This window comes from Mus caroli, chromosome 11 (genome assembly GCF_900094665.2).
Source record: "Mus caroli chromosome 11, CAROLI_EIJ_v1.1, whole genome shotgun sequence".
Lineage (NCBI taxonomy): Eukaryota > Metazoa > Chordata > Mammalia > Rodentia > Muridae > Mus > Mus caroli.
In genome coordinates, this window is record NC_034580.1 from 25780035 (window position 1) to 25801186 (window position 21152).

Genomic DNA, 21152 nt, shown 5'->3' on the forward strand with positions numbered 1-21152 from the left:
ATCAAAAAGCAACTAAGCTTAGCCCAGACCTGCCTAAAGCTGTACTTTGACTGCAGAGTCATTCTTTCTTTCAACAGTTCTGAGTTTGTTGGTACCACCTGTCTTCTCAGAGGAAGGAAGACAACCAGGACGAAAAGAACTCTGTGTGTTACTGTTTTCCTTGCTCCACCATCCCGCTGTGCTGGCTAGCTTTATGTGGACCTGATGCAAGTTAGAGAAATTCAGGAAGAGAGAACCTCAACTGAGAAAATGTCTGCATCAGACTGGCCTTGTGGGCAAGCCCATGATGCTTTTTCTGACTGATGGTCCTGGGCACTGTAAGAAAGGAGAATGGGCAAGCCATGGGGAGGCAAGCCACTTAAGCTGCACTCCCTCCATGGCTTCTCTTTCAGTTCCTGCTTCTGAGTTCCTGGCCTTAGTTCCTGGATGTACCAGAAGCCAAAATAAACACTGTCCCTCCATCAAGATGCTTTCGGTCATGGTGTTGTATCACAGCAACAGAAACTCTAAGACAGCCTCATTATTCATGAAACATGTGTCAAGGATAAGAAAATAAATAGGTTTCTAGTGCCTTTTAACAGGAATAGCCACCCCCACTCCCACTGTTTCCTAAACAATATCCAATATCCCCAGAACTAAGGGAGAGTCCCTGTATATGGAATGTTCAGTGCTCTGGTAGACCAAGGTGAGGTTACAATATATTCAAGTTAATCTCCATAAGCATCCCAAGGGCTATTCTTTCCAGATGAGGGAATTAGGATAAAAGAAGTTACCAATGGAGCCAGGATTGAACGTAAACTTTGGTGAATCCATAATGCATGTGCGTTCTAGCCTCCTTCTGCTTCTGAAGAGACAAAGTCCTGGGCAGTTGTGCCCACCACTAAGACCAGGTTTGACACTCCTTCCAAGGCTCCCCCGGCTACCACACAGAGCACACAGGTGGGAATTCACTTGCACAGCAATTCTCTTCTCTACTATCATGATAAATGTCTCCCTCAATACAAATGAAAGTACTATGTTCAAGCACTAGGATCATAGTAAATTCACATCTCAGTATCACACAGAGAAGCTGATGACTTACAGTGACTCAGTGGAACTCATCAGTTCAATAAACTAAGAATTAAAATAGATGCAAATAAAAATGAAGTGACTCCTTAAAGCTGTGGTTCTCATCTTGTGGGTTGTAACCTCTTCCCAGGGGTGGGGTGGGGTCCTATCAGATATCTTGCATATCAGATATTTACATCATGGTTCATTACAATAGCAAAATTAGTTATGATGTAGCAACAAAATAACTTTATGGTTGGAGGAGTCACCATATTAAAGGGCCACGGCATTAGGAACGTTGAGAACCACTGCCTTAATGTGTCTCTTCCTTAAAAAAGAAAATTTTAAAAATGACAATGCCACATATCTCTTAAGAGATTGTTTGATCTTCTATGACCTTAGGTATATCATAGCAATGCTTCCAAAATAATGTCTACAGTTTGTACAGGACTTCAGGTTAAATACACATAACACCCCTGAAACTGGTTTTTGTTCAAATGGTTATCTGGCTACAAAACTCCGCCATAAATGACCTCAAATAAAGGCAGAGTCTGTGCACATTCCATCAGACAAGAACAGAGCCTTGAGACTATTTAAGGTTTCCTCACATTCTTCATGAATAGTGTGCCTTAGTGCTCCTCAAATTAACTCTCTGCTTGCATCATTTCACATCAGAAAGAGACAATAAAGCCAGACACTTCACAGGGATTTTGTGAATACAGGCCAGATAAAGACCAGTCCCTGTCTCCACAATACTGTGATTACTGTATTGCTGCATAGAAATCTTGTACCTACGGCCAACTGGTTAGGGGACACAGGCTAACAGGTCTGTGGAAGGCAGGCAGCATTCCTCTGGACATCTCTAACAAAGGGGGTTCTCAGAGACGATGCTGGATGCTCTCTAGCTCTAGCAATAGCTGCTCTAGGTGCTTTGCATGAATTTGGGAGCAATCACCATGGTAACCGGAATACACATGAAACCTCACCTGGCCCATGAGGCTCATTAGCTTCTTTCTAAACAAAAAAAGTGCATGTTTCAATTGAGTGTGTATTTCCAGGCAAGCTGAAGACTCCCCCAACACATTGAAGGAAACCACACCCAGAAGTGGGGAGTGCTGTGGGGGTGACAGTTGGGGGAGGAGCTGGGTAGGGCTAGAAGTTGAGGCCTTGTCTGCCAGGCCTCCTTAATCACCTAACTAACAGCTGAAGTCATCCCAGCCGCTGTGGGTTATCGAGCACTTACCTCAAACCTCAAGGACCATATAACCATGGGTTTCCACACTGAAGCTCATTTGATTCTTACACGAATACAGTATGTGTATTATCTCTAGCCTACTTAAGGAAACACTTGGAGACCGGAAGCACAGTTCTCATGTTTACAAAGCCAAGCTGGAAATGTATGCCAGGATTCACAGAAATAACCGCAGGAAAAGCTTAAGATATAATGTGAAGTAAAACATAAAAAGACACACTGAATTTATTTGATTATAATGTGTATGTGGTGTGAATGGTACTGGAAACTTAAATTTGCTGCACTGTCAAATTTCATGTAACTGCTTTCATTTTCATTTCTTTTGAGAATATAGTAATACTGATAGTGTTACATATTAAACATGCTAGGGTAACACAAAGGAGCAGCTAGAAATTTAATTCTGTCTCTTATTCACCCTCACTCCTGCTTTTGAAAAGCCATCAACAGGGCTGGCCAGATCACTCTGCAGGTAAGGGCACCTGCCAAAAGCCTAGGCACTGGAGCTCAGTATCCCTTACACAGTAGAGGAAAAGAGCCTATTCCTACAAGCTGTCTATGACCTACAAGTACATGCTATTATATACACATACATGCATACACACACACATTAAAAAAAAAAAAGGCAAGAAAACCTTTCACCAGAGTCACTCAGTGACTTCTTAAGGGCTGTGGCTTCCCTCCCATTAGGCAGAGTCTGCAGAGCCCTCAGTCAAAACTAAGGATCACTTATCTCCTCCAGCCTTCTTTCTCCTAGAAGATAAAATCTCTGGTCAAATAAATAAATAAAAATGCTCTCTCTCCTACCTTATTAGCAGCCACTTTAGAACTTCAATTACAAACTCAGAAAAAATAAGTACCTATCAAATAAAATATATACTTAGCATATTTCAAATGCACTTAACAACAAAACCTGAAGGTTCCACTAGTCTGGTGTGCACGAAAACAGTTTAACTGAATGTAGGAACAGCATTCAATAAAAATAGAAAGATCTTAGAAAATAGAAAGATAAAAATGTAAAGATCATTCAATAAAAATAGAATTTAAACAAGGATCACCATTCAATGCAAGAGATTCTTCTAATTTAATCAAAAAATGGCTTAGATCTGAAGAGACAGCTCAGTGGTTAGAGCACTTGCTGGTCTTGCAGAGGACCCAGGTCCAGTTCCCAGCACCCACCTGGTGGCTCACATCTGTAACCCCAGTTCCAGAGGATCCAATAGGCGCACACATATGCATGCTGGCAAAACATTCAAACACATAAAGATAGAGATGGCTTAGCAGTTAAGAGCACTGACTGTTCTTCCAGGTCCTGAGTTTGATTCCCAGCATCCACATAGTGGCTCACAATCATTTGTAATGAGATCTGGTGCCCTTTTCTGGTGTGTCTGAAGACAGCTACAGTGTACTTATATACAATAAATAAATCATTTTTAAAGTAGTTTAATAGTATTTAAAAGGCATAAATTCTTTTCATTGATCATTGGAAGAATTTAGAATTTTTTAAAGATTTATCTTTTATGTATATGAATGTTTTACACACATACATATATATGTACACACACACACACACACACACAAATATCAGATGCATGCCTGGTGCCTGAGGAATTCAGAAGATGTTATTATATACCCTTGGCCACCATGTGGATGCTGGGAACTGAACTTAGGTCATCACAAGAGTGACAAATACAAGCCAGGTGGTGGTGGCACATGCCTTTAATCCCAGCACTTGGGAGGCAGAGGCAGGCAGATTTCTGAGTTCGAGGCCAGCCTGGTCTACAAAGTGAGTTCCAGGACAGCCAGGACTATACAAAGAAACCCTGTCTCGAAAAAAACAAAAACAAAAAAAGAGAGAGAGAGAGTGACTAGTGCTCTTGACTGCTGAACCATGTCTCCAGTCCCAAGAATAATTCTGTAATTCTCCTCTCATACCAAGTGGGTAAGTAAAATGGAATTTTTAAAAATCTCACCAATTTCTTTAACTGCAGAATTTAAAAGTTAAAAAAAAAAAAATCCCAGCCAAAATGATGCTAAGACTTACAAAGCTAAGAACTAGCCAGTCATTTTTTTTAATCCTTTAATTTGACCAGATGTGGTCAAGCTTGTCTTTAATCCCAACACTTAGCAGGCAGAGGTGAGCAGATTTCTGTGAGTTTGAGGCCAGCCTGGCCTACAAAGTGAGTTCTACCAAGCCAGCCACCAACTACATAGTGAGATACAGTCAATCAATCAATCAATCAATCAATCCATACATATACAAGTTTTAAAAGTTCTTTAATAAAAAAAAAATTAAACTGTAACAATTATACATTTGGTCAGGTTACTTTTATAATTAAACAATATTGCTAAACAAATCAAAAAATGTATGCATAACATGAATAATATGTAAAAGCACAAACTTCAAACCTCAGAGGTCATAACCTTTCCAGGACTGTCTCTTCCTGTGTTCTTTGGAGGAACAAGGGGAAGGAGCATTTCCAAGACTGCTTCTTAAACTTGAAATTGCTTAAAACCCTCCAGAAGATCTTGTTAAAATGGGGTTCTAACCCAGCAAGTATGGAGCAGACCTGAATGGCGGCATTTCTAGCAAATCTTAAATCACCTACAGACCACGTCCAACAAAAAGGTTCTCCAAAGTTCCTGGTGCACTGTAGTAAGTCTGCCACCCCAGCGAATGCGCTGAGGACTAGCTTCCTGCATCCTCTTATGGTCCACACCTTTCAGAACAAGGATCTTGTTCAGGAGCCAATAACTACCTTTAAATTTAAACCTGGCTCAGCACCCCTCCCCCCACCTGTCTCTGTCTGTCTGTCCCCTTTCTCACTCTGCACTCTAGAATTTAGCCATGCAGGAAGTTGCCTCCTGGCAGTGAGTTTATTTCTCATTTGCTTTCATTTGTTGTTCGGCTCAGGCTATGATGACCAACCCATTTTCCAACCACAAGACCAAAGCTCAGAGAAAAGGGCAATGAATTTGTGCTAATAACAAGAAATATGTGTTTCATTTTAAAGTCAATTTTACTTGATCTTTATTTAAAAATTAGGATCCTTCTTGCTTTTATTTAAAGTATGCCATACTGAGCAAACTACAGAGCTTTCAAGTGGCAAGTTCTGAGTACTCATTAAATGGCTTAATACTGTCAAATCTTTAATTAAACTAATCATGCAGCATTAGAAACATGCCCTTACCTGAGGTTTTTCACCGTTTTTTAATTTTTACTTTTTCATAGCTGGATCTTAATTATAAAGTTGTTGGGGAGGTGAGAGAGAATCAGAATCTGAAAACTACTGGCTTTTTAACTGTCTGGGCTGCTAATCTATGCAAGTAGAATTCTAGCACAGCAGACTTAAGGCTGGGAAGATACCCTTAACTGTATGTAGAGCTGTTGTTAACCATACCAGTTTCCACCACAGACAGTTAAACATCTAACCCCCTGAAGTCAGAACAACACGGGATCCTTACAGTCTGTGTGCACATTTAAGCTTTCTTTAAAGGAAACTTGACCAGGACAGCCAGAACTACACAGAGAAACCCTGTCTCAAAAAATAAATAAATAAATAACAATAAATAAATAAATAAATAAATAAATAGGAGACTTGAAAGAGTTTCCAACACCACCCTGGTAAAGTCAACCCTGGAAGTTCCTTTGAGAGGGAGCAAAGGCCAGATTTTCAGGTAGATCAGTGCAGGGTGTAGTCAAGCTCCACCCACCACATTTCCAAGCAGCAGAAATTTTTGTTCTTTAGGTTAAACCTAATAGGTTATTTATTAGGCATATAGAGGTAAAGTGCTGAGCTGAACCATTCTCAGGGCTTATATATCCTATTTCCCCCTTTAACTCAATGGAAGAACGGGGTAACTGACCTCACAAGGCACAGGCTCACAATTGTCACGTGGCTTCCTTAATTATAGCAGGATAGAGCCCACTCCTGGCTGGCCAAATACCTTTTTCTTTATTATACAACTTTATTCTAAATACATATTCCTCCAAGTTTTCGCTTCTCAATAAGAAATCAGATTTTTATGCCTGTCCCTATATGGAAGCAACTTGAGGAATGTACAGAGACGACCTGGAAAGCTAGTTAAAATTACTTATTGTTGGGATATACCAGCGTTCCAGATTCACATAACTTAAGAAGGTAGTTTCTGTTTCTAGCATGTTCTCAAGATTGATTTAGAGTCCTCATCTTAATAGTTTCAAGTTGAAAATCTCTTAATGAAACATAACCCATACTCTTAACAAATATTCAGTGGCTTCTCTGCATGAGATGGGCAGGTATGATAGAACCTGGTCTGATCTTTAGGCTCCTAGATGAAGGAAATAGAAGGAAATCAAATGAGTAAATATTAAAGCTACAACAAAGAGCGATGTGTGAAAACCACAGCTGGATGGTCAAGTGCTTGCTATCAGTTTACATTTTAGGGAGGGAAACCAAATGGGGGTCTTGACTTTCATCTCCCTGGGAAAGACACATCTGAGCTGAACTTCTGAATAATTCCTGGCTCGTGAAGCAATTCCCAATCGAGAAAACCAAGTAGAGGCTGAGAATGATGAAAAACTCCTAAGATTCTGCAGAACAGTTTCCTCCCTAGGGTCTGACTGTCAGAAGGAGGCAGGGCTTTTTAGAAAGCCACTGCAACACTCCGACCTTCCTAGGCATAAGATGTGTCAGAAAGCAGAAGCCGCCTCTCTTTGCTGAACTTTTCCTCTGAAGATACCTACTGCCTTGCTTGTCTACATAATTGACATGTAGGAGTCCTGTTAGTAGTCTTCTTAAATATTTTGTTTAAGGACTGCAGAGGTCTGGTATTCCTTTGGCTGCCTAAACTGAAATCTGAGCAGCTCTCAGCACATACTAATTGCCCACACTCTGCCCATACATTGAAGTAGGTACTACAGGAGGGTTGTCAAATTTGGACTTAGAAAAGCCTGGATTTAGATCAGTCATATTGACTTTATAAGGACACATGTGTCTTTATAAAAAGCAAGTGACTATCTGCCCCACAGAATTACTGGTACTAAGGAAATGCACATTTATTTGGAATTTACTAAATACTATCTTTCATGCTGAGTACTTTAAGAAAAAAATCTATTAAGCCAGATGACATACATTAAGGTTAAGTGCTATGAAAATAATTATAATTAGCACATCATTAAAAAAACAGGGTTGAGTCACAAAGTTATCAGGATTTGAATCCTGAGATGAAACTGGGGAAAGGTTTTATTTGATTTGATGATTTGCCCCACAAAGTTGTCTGAGGAACATAACAAAAACAAAACAATACAGCACATTTCATAAAATCCCTCAAATGTCCTCATATATAATCCTACCCCTAACCTTCCTACCAAAAATGGAGGAAGAGGAGGAGGAAGAAGAGGCCATTTGCTGCTGGAGAGAGCGTGCAGCTTTAGTAAAGGATTAGGGTTTGGGTCCCAGCACTCCCAAGGCTCTTATTAACTGTAAGTTTTATTTCCGGGACTCTAACATCATCTCTCTAGCTTCCATAGGCATTCCATACACATGGACCACATGCCCTTACACACATGCAGGAAAAACACTCATATACTGAAGATAAAAATAATGTTGGTCTAGAAAGTTGGGTCAGAGGTCAAGAGCACTTGCTGCTCTTGTAAAGGACCCAGGTTTAGTTCCTACCTGAACCCACATGGCTCACAACCATCTCCAAGTACACAGTCCGAGGGGATCTGACACCCTCTTCTGAAGTCTGAGGACACAAGGCACAACATGATGTGCATACATACATGCAGGTAAAACATCCATACACAAAATACATTTAAAAATTATGTCATCAAGTCTGCTCACATTGTAATGGGAAATACTGAACATTTGTCTTTAAGACCTTAAGTGTAGACTTAGACATTTTATTTCTCTAAGGCTAATGAAATGAGGTAAAGCATACATTTTAAGTCACACCACAAACCAAAAGTTTACTAAAAACTTAAGAATAAATGTTTTTCTGTGACAGAGTGGTAGTGGCCCTCGCCTTTAATCCCAGCACTCAGGAGATAGAGGCAGGTGGAACTCTTTGAGTTCTAGGCCAGGTTAGGCTAGAGAAAGTTCCAGAATAGCCAGGGATATGCAGAGAAACCTTGTCTTGAAAAGATAAAGATATAAGGGTTCTTTATGAATCATGGGTATAAAATCAGCACTAATCTTTCTCCAAGACCTAAGAAATTAAAACAGCCAAGCATGGTGGTGGGCACCTATAATCCCAACATTTTGAAAAGAACGAGGAACACTCAATTGAGGCCAGACTCAATTACATAGTGTGTTTGGATTATATGAGTCCCTGTCTCAAAAATGGTGGTTCAGTAGTAGAAAAGGGTGACAGGGAACTAAGGGCTGGTAAGATAGCTCAATATGTAAAGGAACTTGCTGAGCAAGACTAGTGAACTTTTAGTTCAATGCTCAGGACCCATAGAAAGTTTGAAGGTGGTATCCAACTCCACAGAGCTGTCCTCTAACCTCCATACACGTCACACACATATACAGTATAAGTAAGTAAATTATTAATTTTTATAGTTAAGAGGCTGGAAAGATAGCCTAATGGTTACAGTGCTTGCTACTCTTTCAGAGGACTGGAGACCGTTCCCAGCAATCACACTGGGTGGGTGATAAAAATCTGTAACCTCTAGGACATATGATGCTTTCTTCCCACTTCCAAGGAAAAACACAAAACATACACACACACACACACACACACACACACACGTAATTAGAAAGCACCTCAGCATGTAATGAGCAGGGAAATGAACTCCTGTGGCCCGAAATTCACTATTCTAGGGCAAACTCATCCAGCCAGAAGCTGCAGAAAGCGCTTCTCCAGAATGGTGCTAACCATAGAGTAAGATGCAAAGAAGATTTAACAAAACAAAACAAAACAAAACAAAACAAAACAAACAAACAAACCCTATTTTGATGCTTTCCCTCTGGATTCTGCCTTTGTTATCTCACTGCTACAATCAGTGCTCTGCGCTGAGAGGAAGAGAAGTGGAAGAAGAAGCCAGGCTAGAGATGAGGGACTACCTGTCTACAGGTTTGACTGCAGTGAAGGAGTTGGAAGAGGAAGACCACACAGTGTAGGGCCATTTGCACAAGTCCTGAATGTCAAGCTCAAGAGTGTATAATTTTTCATATATAATAAGCATGCATAAGAGAACACAGTGGGAGACTAACAAGGCAGAGGATTCTCCCACAAGGACTAAGCAGGCAGATGTAAAACTACAGGGAAGGGATTGTGAACTTCTGTAATTACAGTTTTCTAAGCAGGAAGCTGAAACCAGTTGTTTCAACTTTCTTCGCTTATCTTAAAGTAAAAAAAGCAACAACAGAAAATGAATCCAACTTTATAAGACAGGGGTTGACCTGAATAATTTAATTTGACAGGTGGAAAAATGAAAGAAAGCTATGTACACTGGTGGCTAAGGTTAGAGTTCAGAGATTGAAGACCCTGACTTCTCTTATGCTATGAACTTAGGAGTGATTAAAACAAGTTAACCAAAACCAGTATCTCTCAGTTCCTTAAGCCAATGAGATTCCCCCACCCCCACCCAGCCACTTACTCACTGGCCCATAAATCTCTACACACTATGTTATCTAAACAGACCAGGTTTCTCTTAATATCAGGCTTTGCTCAGCTGCTAGAAAAGCAAACTCCAACCAACTGCATCCAGCAACAAATATAGTAACATACTTCCATGAAGTGAAAGCCCTTCCCAGACATCCCAGACATATATACCAAATATATAAATTCATACGGGGGGGCATTAAAAAAAATCAAAACATCCCATACACTAGATGAAAAGAACTAAGAAAGATTATGCCCAGGCCTTCCAGCATGCATAAAGTTATACCCGTACATAGAATTTATGTTATCAAAAATAACATTTACAAGAACTACAAGGATCAGAACAGCACACCAGGGGTCAGGAACTGAGAAAGGTTTTTATAAAAACTCTCAGCCGGGCGTGGTGGCACATGCTTTTAATCCCAGCACTTGGGAGGCAGAGGCAGGCAGATTTCTGAGTTTGAGGCCAGCCTGGTCTACAGAGTGAGTTCCAGGATAGCCAGGACTACCCAGGGAAAACCTGTCTCGAAAAAATAAACAAACAACCCCCCCAAACTCTCATACTGTTTAAACCCCAATCTGTTTTCCTTCTCACTAGGACACTGTTGGAAGTTAGTGACCCTAATGTGATCCATCCTATTTGAAAGTTAGTTCACCCCTTCTCAGTTCTTCAACACAGGTGGTTTTCTGTTATAGAAATACCAACAGTAAACTTATGCAACTCAAAACCACAATATTTAAAAAGTTATCTGGAGCTAAAGCAAGTGACCTAGTTTACTTCTAAAATTTTGGTATATTTTACTACACAACTTAATCCCCACCATTTTTAAAAGATATTTCCTCGAGGAAAAAGCACAGGAACTAAAATAGAGGACATTCATGTGATTTTTAAAAAACATTTCCTTGTCCAAAGAGGACAGTTAAGACATTTCCTGTGTATAAGCTCCACCCCAAGCAGTGAGCAACTTACAACTACACATAAACCTTTTAGAATAACCCTTTTGTTATGGGTGGGTCAAACAGTGCTTTCCACAGACATCCTCTTTATACTTTCTTTTTGTTGTTTTTTGTTTTTGAGACAGGGTTTCTCTGTGTAGCCCTGGCTGTTCTGGAACTCACTTTGTAGACCAGGCTGGCCTCAAACTCAGAAGTCCGCCTACCTCTGCCTCCCAAGCGCTGGGATTAAAGGCGTGCACCACCACGCCCAGCTTTTTTTATACTTTCTACTGTTTGATTGTTTTTACTGACACTACACAGCATGGACAGGCTCGAAACAGAAAATTATGAGTTTTCTGACTGAATCCTGTAAGTGCTTCTTCTCCTTAGAGAGCCCAGGCCAAGGGGAAAGGGGGCATTCTGAGTTCTTTTGATTCTAGAAGTATAGGGCTCCTCAAAGACCTAGAATATATGTTTTCTATTTCACTACTTGCAAGCTCACTCACCTAAATTTTCAAGAAAACAAATTCCACTTTCAATGACTCAGAGATGCAACTAAAGACTTAGTTGATCTCCCAGTGCTAATGACCCACCTCTTAGCCAGACGCTGAAAGAATGCAGCAACATCTAGCAAATGTTTAAAAATCACATCCTGTTCTGCCTCATTTTCCAAAACAAGTCAATGTTGTCAAAATACTTTACAAGGAAAGTAAATCAATGAATGAAAGATATCACCACTTTCCAATGAAAACATACGAGGACCAAGATGTTTCCTTCCATACCTCCTCATTTAGGTTGGAGTTAAAATAAGAGACACACAGTCTCTGGATATTCTTTACAGTACTAGAGCTACTCCTACCTATTACCAGATTCTGCAAGCTTCTAAGTGCAAGCTCTATTTTCACCTACAGACCTTTATTTTTTAGTCACTTATAGGCTGAGTCGCTGACCAAGGCATGCTGACTGGTCAGAAACAGACCAGGGCTACAAGCAGAAAGCACACTACTGTTCCAGGAACCTGCTCTCCAGAAAAACATGTGCAGCAAAATACTGCATGCCTTAAATCTTTGAGCCTGGCATAGACTCTAGAAAATGTCTGTAAGTGATCCAACCAATCCTACCACAGCCCTGGAATGACAATAAGTGGCTTCTATTATAAATTACATAGCCCTCCAAATTAATGGGAAAGCTGTCCTCCAACACAATACATCAAGAGTTAAAATTAGGCTTAGGAACTAAAACTAATTTATCAAGGACTTAGGAAGAAAAAGACCATGTCCTCCTCCCCTTTGCTATTGTTCTATTGGACTGGGTCTGGAGCAGTATACCTTACACCTCTAAGTGCTCCCAGAGGTAAGGGGCTGGGGGCTGGGAGTTAAGGAGGCAGGCTGAAATATACGCATACTAATGGATCTATTAACATTAATCTCCTAACATCCCGAATGGTGTGTGTGTGTGTTTCTCTTTCTCTTCTCTCTCTCTCTCTCTCTCTCTCTCTCTCTCTCTCCCTCTCTCTCTGTGTGTGTGTGTGTGTGTGTGTACACCATACAACAGAAAGTAGGATACCTGACAACTAGAGCCTAGAACCAAAAGGTAGGTACTGGAGAGACTACAAATGGTGGCTAATCTAGAGCCTGGAGTAGTGTGAGCAACTGCCTCCTTTAATGCCTTAATTAGGTGCTCACAGTCAACCTGGGGCCGTGTGGCTGCTATCTTCACTAGGGTCGTGTGCGGTATGGCAGAAATAAAGCTTCAAAAAGCACCAGGATCCTGTCGGAACACCCGCAAGCAGGCCTGGCCCTTGGCAGCGGACTTACCTTGGAGCTGTTTGAATCTTCCTTCCAGTTGGTTGTAGTTGTAAGGCACCTGCCCGGTGTAGGCCGGCGACACCGGCCCTGAAATGCTGGATGTCCTCTGCAACTCCATTATGCCCGACCTAAGGCCCAGGCCAGTTGCACCGTAGGATTCCCGCTCCAGCCCCTTCCTACCCCCATCCAACTCCAAGCAGCTTCCGCGGCTCTGCTCCCGCCCAGGCGAAAGGGCTGGACCTCAAGCCAGTCGCATTCCGGTCGGGTCGGAAATAGGTGCAGGGTGATCTGATAGGAAGTTCGCTGCAGAGTCCAACCTAGCCTGGTGGAGTTACCACCCCGGCATCTAATCCCCTGTGGATTTCCTTCCTTGTGTGGCCCTTGCCTGGAAGCTAGAAATAAATTACCCGGGAGGGAGGAGGGAAGGAGGAAAAGGAGGAAGGACGCAGGATCCTATTGGAAAATATTTTAAATATGGCCAACTCTAAGCACGCTGTGCTCCAGCTCACAGAGCAGCGCACACCTACTGCCTGCAAGCCCCCACCCCCCTTGCCGGTTTGTAATTTAATCGGGAGCTGCGGTGAGCTGCGCTGTGATGTCACCTGATTAGCATAACAGCATTGTGACGGAAATGCTGGCCGAACCATGCGGAAGGGCGCTCGCGCTCGCAGGCCAACCTTGCAGACCCTAACCCGCGCGCAGTCAGGTCCTACAAAGCTGCTGGAATTACAATGTTCAGTTGAGCGGCCCCGCCTAACAGAAAAGTATCCGATTACGATTACTATCACTCGAAAAGGGGTGTAGGGCCCAGAGGCGGGTCAGAGCCCGCTGATCAAGCCGCCTTGTACCTGGGCGCAGGCAGCCACTGCGCGGGCGCCAACTGCAAGCACAGCCCAACCCGGCGCCACCTTAAGTCAAAGTCAGTCTAGGCACCCTGCAGGGTACAGCCCACAGAAATGAGACCGAGGCCCTCTGAAGAACCTTCTAGCAGACAGTCTGCCATTACTGCATTTCTGAGGTGATGAACCCCGTTAGTAACTCCATGAAAGGAAGATTTATCAGAGTACTGTGGTGCAAGGCATTGTGGGAGGAAGGATTACTGATCTTTAGAACTTTACATTCCTGTGGAAAAGAACAGCAATCACCTTCAAAACTTAACTTTGATTTGTTTACTGATGCCTCTCAAGTTTTGGTTCTAATTGCTACTCTCACCTCCTTCTACCAAAAAGAAATCCTATGTAGAAAATGACGTGACCAAAATATATCCGTGGGAAATAATTGACCCTGGTCCTATCCTCTTCCTACTTTTCCCCTCACTACAACTGGCAGGTCTGTAATAAACTTGGCACTTCCAGCTTGGAACCCTGCAGCCATCACTACAGAAGGTAATTTCAGTGTGGTAATGCTTAGGTCTGTGGAGACAGGAAGACTAATCAGTGAGGCTAACCTGGTCTGTGCGTAACAAGTTCCAGATCACCAGCTCTATACTGCAAGGTTCTAATTCAAAATCCTTCCTAAAGGATTCCAGTGTGCACTGAAGGGGGAGGTGGGGGCAGGCCAGGGCCAGAGATAACAGCAAAGACTGTTAGCCGTTCATCCCTCAACAACCTCAGCTCCCGTTCTAATGTCTACATTGTCAATTTTTGGCTCCCAAGTCAGGCCCAACCAAAAGACATTTCATGGTGTAGAACATATTCTAAAGCCCTCCTGTCTCTGCCAAGCTAGCAAGATCATGAAATGCTAGGTCTTAGAAGACACACTTGGTCTAGGATTCTCAAAACCTAATTTTGGAGATAGCCAAGCAAGCTTCCTCATTACATGGTCTTAAGAAAAACCCTGGACTCTCAACCTTGGCTGTTAAATACTGAGAAATAATACCCATCTCTACAAAACCACTAAAGTTGGATGTGAAAGTGCTCATACTGTTCCAAGCTCATCTCTCCTTACATTCTGTCACCCATTACAACAAGACTACATAGTATCAAGGGGAATTATTTCAAAGGGGGATCTTTTTAACAGATCACTTCACTGTTAAATATGCTAATGATGTGGTGAGTCCCTCTCTGAGTGTCCAGTTATAGCACAGAAAACAAGACTGCAAAGTTATCTACCATCCAACAATGTTTTCTTTTTTAATTTTTACGCCACTCAGTTATCCTTTATCAGCTCTCATTAGTATGGGAATATATACATTAAACAAGCTTTCTAATTAGCCAGGTTCTATACAATGTAATGGAAAGATGAGAACTAGTGTAGCCACACTCAAACCTTAAAAGCATAGACTGAAAAACCATAGAGCAATGAATGCATTGAGGCTGAAGAACTCACAGAAACATCCACTTGGAGGCATGGGGCCAAGCAAAAATGAGAGGCGACTCTGAAGGCCCTCCTGACCTAACTCAGTAGCTGGGGAAAAGCAGAGTATGGCCAGTTTCGACTATACTTACTGCACACACTGCTGTTTTAGAGGATTGGAAGAAAACTAGAGAGTTCCTAGACAAAGGGTATGGGACAAAGTATAGGCAAACAGTCAAATACTCAGAAAACACGAAGATTTCAGAGAACAGGGAGGCCACACCTAGCTAAGAAGGGTCAGAACCCTAGGGAAACGCTGACACCTAGACTGGGTCCGGAAACACAGACCCAGTACGTTGGAGAGAAGGTGAAGCTTCTTCATGTCACCACCGAAGGAACAGAACAGACAATGTGACAGGCTAGCTGCACAACAGAGAAACTGACACTTTGGGAGAGAAGCATGAAAGCAAGCTAGAATCAAGCACGAGCTTGGAAAATTTTGAGCCAGAGGAGAACAGAGTCTGCTCTGGGCTCTAGCAGTGATTAACCTGGCAGATAGGAGAGACTGAAGGCAGCAAGTCACCTGAGAGATCATTGCAACTGTCCAGGTCAAAGGGCCCACTAGGGTGTGGCAATAGGATTAGAAAGGAATGGACTGATGTAAGAGTTCACCTGCAGAATGTTGGTTACTAATCAGATACAAGACAATCAGAGGACAGTCAAGAAAGACTGGCATTAGAGCCGGCTAGGGGGTATGAAGAAGGAATGATGAGCATCCCCTTCTGACGGGCCAACTCGTTGTCACCAGGTGATCCATCCATAGTGGTCAGGAATGGAGAAGTAGAAGTCAAAGCTGAAGACTGACTCTGGAGCACAAGGGCAAGAGTAGATTTAGTGGAGTTACATCTAGGAAGGGAGGAATAAGGCAAGAAGCTAAGCAGGGGTCTGGGGAAGATACGGCCTTAGGAAAGAAGACAGTGGAGGACTGTAGGTATAGCTCAATGGTACTAGAACTTACCCCCTAGACAGCCAAAACCGAAGAGAAAAAACACCAGGGAATGAAAATACAATCAAGAAGGGAGGACACCCAAGGAGGAATAGAGACAGACAGCATCAAATGCTGCAAAAGGGATTTAAGGGAGACAGTATGCCAGGGGTGGATTAAAGCAATGGGTCCAAACCAGCAAAAGCCAAGTTACCGGAATGAACAGAGAAAGGGGTGATGGAAACATGTGAATGGAGCCAGGAGAAGAGATTCTGAGTAGGGCCCAGTCAAGCCTGATGTCTGTGCTCACATTTCAGCTAGTCCTAAGTTGGCATAGGTAGGAAGGGAAAGGTGAGTGAATAGTTCAAGGTTGAGCCATCAGCCTTAGCCAAGAGGAGGCACACCCTTGGTCAGGTAATGATGAAGGAGTTCTGAAGAACCACCACATTTAAGGGAGCTTAGCTGTACCTGAATAAAACAAAAGGTTCCAGAGTCTTGCCCTCAGTCTTATTTATAGTTACCTCAGAATTAGAATCTCCAAGACCCTAACCAATTGCAGGAAAATGTGAATGTCCATGGGAGTGTTAAAGGAGAGTTTTCAGCGTGTTTAACCAGCTTTCTGTAGTAACATACTGTGCAATTTTAATTTATCCCATTTTTTTTCTCATCTAAAAACTGCCATTGCTCACCCAAGTAGGGGGCCAACTCTGATAAACGGTTGTACCTGTTTTCTAACTGCAGCCAGATTCCAAGGTGAAATACAAACAGACATGGTTGGCAAGGAAGCTACAGGAACAAAACAACTGAAGCCCATACAGGCTGCATCTGTGATACAAGAAACAACCAGGCTCCTGTAGTGATCTGTAGATAGAAGCAATTAGAAGCAACAGGGGATGGTAGAAGAACAGAATATTTGGTGCATAGGCTCATCCTAACATCCAAGTACCATCAAGAAACTTCATAATTTTATGTATTGGCTTCTAACTTTCTCAGGGCCTTGTAGTCCTTGTCCATAAACCAAACAGGTTGGAATGTATAGTCATAAAAGTTTCCATATATCCTAAAAGTATTCATCTGTGACATGAGTGTCCCAAGCTTGGGTTTCATTTTTTATAACTTTACTCTCAATTACCAGTCTTCACATACCATTGTATGTGAATGGTCATTGTGGTGGTTTAAATGAGAACAGCCTCTATAGGCTCATAGATTTGAATGCTTGGTCCCCAGTTGGTAGAACTGTTGGGGAAGAATTATGAGGTGTGGCTTGTTGGAAGTGGTATGACACTGGAGGTGGGCTTTCAAAACCCAAGCCATTATAGTTACATCTGTCTCTATGCTTTGTGCTTGTGTATCAGATGTGAGCTCCCAGCTACTGTTCTAGTGCCCTGCCTGCCTGCCTGCCTGCTGCCATGTTCCCTCCTTCCCATGATGGTTATGCATTCACCCTCTAGAACTGTATGCTCCAACACACTCTTTCTTCTCTGCTTCCTTGGTCATGGTGTCTCTTTATAACAATAAAAAAGTAGCTAAGAAGGTCATAAAGCCACCATCATACATGTAGATTACAGTAAGTTCTCATTAGCTAGGGTGCGATGCTCACATTTAATACTGCACTAAGGAAACAGAGGCAAGTAGATTTCTGAGAGGCTGAGGCTGTCCTGGTCTGCACAGAGTTCGAGATCAGCCAAGGTGACATAGTGAGACCCTGTCTCAAAAACTGAAAAAAAAAAAAGTTTCACATACATTTTCTCAGGTGACCAACCCTATGATGTTGTCTCAAGTTTGCTCACAAGGCATGTGCTTTTCTTACCCATGGCTATATTGCTGGTGAGTAGCAGAACCAACTAACTGACCAAGTCCAGTATAGCCTCCAGCTTCTCCAGCATACTTAGAGTCTATTTAGTCTACTAAGCAATGATTTTTAAAGCTTTTTAGAAAAAGCTTTTTTTTTTTTTTTTTTTTTTTTAAACTCTATCGAGGTAAGCCTAAAACTCATGCAGTTCCACAACCACCCTCCGTATCATCCTTTAGGTCTGGACTGGACACGTTCTTTACTAGTTCCCAGTTCACACAAGACTTGCTACTTTGAGAGCTCTGGTGTGAATGGGTTTGTTTAGTTTTATTTGGTTTTGTCCCTCTTTTCACACTCGATGGCTCTGCACTCTCTAGGATTCTGTAGGATTTAGCATGTGGACTGTGAAGGAGAAGACAAGCGAGGGAGCTGAAGCCTCTGTTCTCAGGGCCACTATGCTGCTTGGGGTTGAGGAGATGAATGGTTTCCCTGCATTAGAGCAAGCATGAAAAGGCTAAGCTTTGACTGTTCATTTCCTGAAAACCCAAACATTAACAAGACTGAAGATGTCCAGGAGAGGATGTTGAAAATGCTAAGATGGGATAGGCGTTTGGACACATCTAACACCAGGATTTGGAAAAGCAAGCCCAGAGCTGGGAAGGAATGGGAGGAGGTTTCACACAAACAGTCGCTGAGTAGATTCTTTGCACTGATCTTTCCAGATCTGCCTTACAACTCTCCCCTTTCTTTCTTCTTTCTAAAGGCCGGGCTGTACTCTGTAGCCCAGGCTGAGCTGGAATTGAGTGACCCTAATGCTTCAGCCTCCTGAATGCTAGGATTCCAGGTGGGAGTCACTACTCCTAGCTGCTTTTCATTCCTCATCACTGTCAAATCCCTGTGACAGATAATCACAGACAATTACCTGGAGCATTTATTTTCAATAAACAGGAACATTAGTATTGAAATCCCCCCGCCCCCCACACACTGCATCTATACACTAGGACTGCTGTACATTAGCTTTCTGCCTTGTCCAGGTTCTTAATGCGTTACCCCTCCTGGCCGACTTACTCCATGAAGTAGTCACACAGTTCAGTACCCACTTCTGCTTAAATCCACCATTAGGAAGCCCACACTCAAAAATCTTCCTTCAGGGACAGGCAAGATGGCTCAGCAGGTAACAGTGAGAGTCTGCCTCCAAGCATGAAGAGCTGCATTCAGTATTAGGGACCCACATTTGGGAAAGAGACAACCAAGTTCTTGAAGTTGTCCTCTGACCTCAATATGTGTGCTCAAACACACACTAATTAAAATCTTTGAGTTACAAAACAGTAACTCACAAAGCATGAACTCCATCATACAGACTATGAAGCAAGATACAAAAGGCCCATTGTTTCTTGGGGGCCAGGATGCCATATCTATACTTCATGGCCCGTAGTGATTGCTAGCTCTACTGCTTAGAAGAATAAGCATTTTCATTCTCTCATATTCCTACCACCTGCTTCAAAAACATATAGAAGCAAAATCATCTACTCATATAGCAGACCCTAAAATACCAGAGCAGAACAAACCTAATTCATCCCATTTTCTCTGTCTGTCTGTCTGGTTCATATGGTCCTTGCAGAACTGAATACATAGCATCTGACATTAATGCCACTAAGCAAACCAGTTAAGTTACACTAGTAAGAAGCAGCCAAAGTCCTGGGTAAAGACTGCAGGTTATTGAGCCTTTTACCACAGCCAAACTGATCAATGTCATCTGTCATCTGCACAGGCAAGTCTTCCTTATATAGGCAAAAGAACAGCCCAGTCCAGAGGCCCTGACTTTGGCAAACAGGTGTTGCTAAGCTAGTGAATATATTACCAGTTGGCCTGGGACCTGGGCCCCTCCCCTCCAGGTACTCTGTAATGGGAGAGTGTCTGAGGAATGTAAGAGGGACCAGGCCTGCTGTTGCCCTGATTTTTGGTTGTGCATTTGACCTCCCACACAGAGGGGGAAAAGGCTGATGCACACTGGTGAGCAGAGTTATGGGGCTCCAGTTTTAGGAGGGATTCATGGGACAGGAGAACACACTGTTCCTGGGTAGCATAGCTCAAGGAAAGCAAAGGGGAAAGGCAGGATATAAATCTGTTCTTCGTAAAAGTTAAGTGTTCTGATCTTGCCCTTAGGCATTCACACCCACTTTTATCTTTTCCAGGGACCATGAAGAGAAGAGATGAAGAAACCACTTTAAACAGGCACCTAGAATGGAAGGGAGTGTGACAGGGGCCTTATCATCAAGCCAGCAGGTCTCATACTGCCTTGTCTCCTAACAGCCAGAGCTAACCCATCCATTCCACCAGCCCTGCCCACCACACCATTAACACCAGCACTTTCTCCTCTGCTAGCAGGTACACTCTTCCAAGGGTAGAAGTGTGGAAGATGCAAATACCAGCAAGCAGTGATGGGTCAGCAGCAGAGACAGTGACAGCTACAGGAAGCACCACTTCAAATGGGTCTATACCCAGATTGGTGCTTTCTTCTGGGAAAGGGCTAAGCAGAGTGTGTGTGTGTGTGTGTGCTTTCCTTACACAACTACTCTGTGTTTCTATGTGCTTTTAATGTCGTTTCTAAACAAATCTCTGTCAATGTGACATACTAACATGAGAATGCGGGTTTTTGTTTATTAACTAGAAGTAGGAGGGACTATCTCTTGCTCTTTAAAAACAGATCCAATTGCAGCGACAGGGAACATGTATAACCCTGGCATGCTAGCATGTGCAATGTCTTTAGAATGCAGTCATTTCTTCCTGCACCTGAGCTTCTGATGATTTCTCAGTGAGATAGCATAGCCTCCTCCCACAGGACCTTGATATGCAGACACTCACTGAGTCCAGGCTCTAAATAATTCATGGATGGCCCTGTCACTCAGAAGCATCAGAGCCCACCAGCTGCCATTGCCATGGGAGCCAGGCTCTAGGTTCAAATACTATTAGGTACCTCTGAGACCACATCTAGAAAATACTACAATCCTCTTTATTTTCTCCTATTTTAAGCAACGTAATTTCCAGTTTGAAAGAGGATAGGTTGTCAAGTAAATAAGTAGCAAGAAAGTGGCTTCCTTAAACAAGTACATGGTCAGGGTGTCCTTCCCTCCTCAGGCTTCTGGGATGACACAGCAGAGCAGCAGACACAGCCTGCCCTCCTCCAGCCTACTCAGCAACTACTACCTGCCTCGAGCTTTCCAAGTCTGCGCCTGGTATTCCTTCTCCTCTCAGTCTATAATGTAATGATCCTTCCTTCAAGAACAGCTCAAAACTATAATCTGTAGATGTATAATCTACAGCTTCCCCCTCCTCCAGGAAGGCTTCCCAGATTACAGCAGCTATGATAATGGTTTCTTCCTTCTCAGAAAGCCTACACTAGAAGCACCAGCCTCCCTCTGGCACTTATCACAGTCTTACATTATT

General features: G+C 42.6%; 1 protein-coding gene across 5 annotated transcripts in view; it reads right to left on the bottom strand.

Moving 5' to 3' along the window:
* The window catches only part of Sptbn1 (spectrin beta, non-erythrocytic 1), a 167334-nt gene that overhangs the window by 86424 nt on the left and 59758 nt on the right, over window positions 1–21152 (bottom strand). For 2 of the 5 annotated variants that reach the window (XM_021176095.2, XM_021176096.2), the window contains exon 1: window positions 12643–13171. The exons of the other annotated variants lie outside the window; for them this stretch is intronic. In XM_021176095.2, the coding sequence (XP_021031754.1) occupies window positions 12643–12751 (109 nt within the window). In that variant the 5' untranslated portion in view covers window positions 12752–13171. Of the gene's footprint in view, window positions 1–12642; window positions 13172–21152 lie in introns of those variants that run through there. 5 annotated transcript variants of the gene reach the window in all.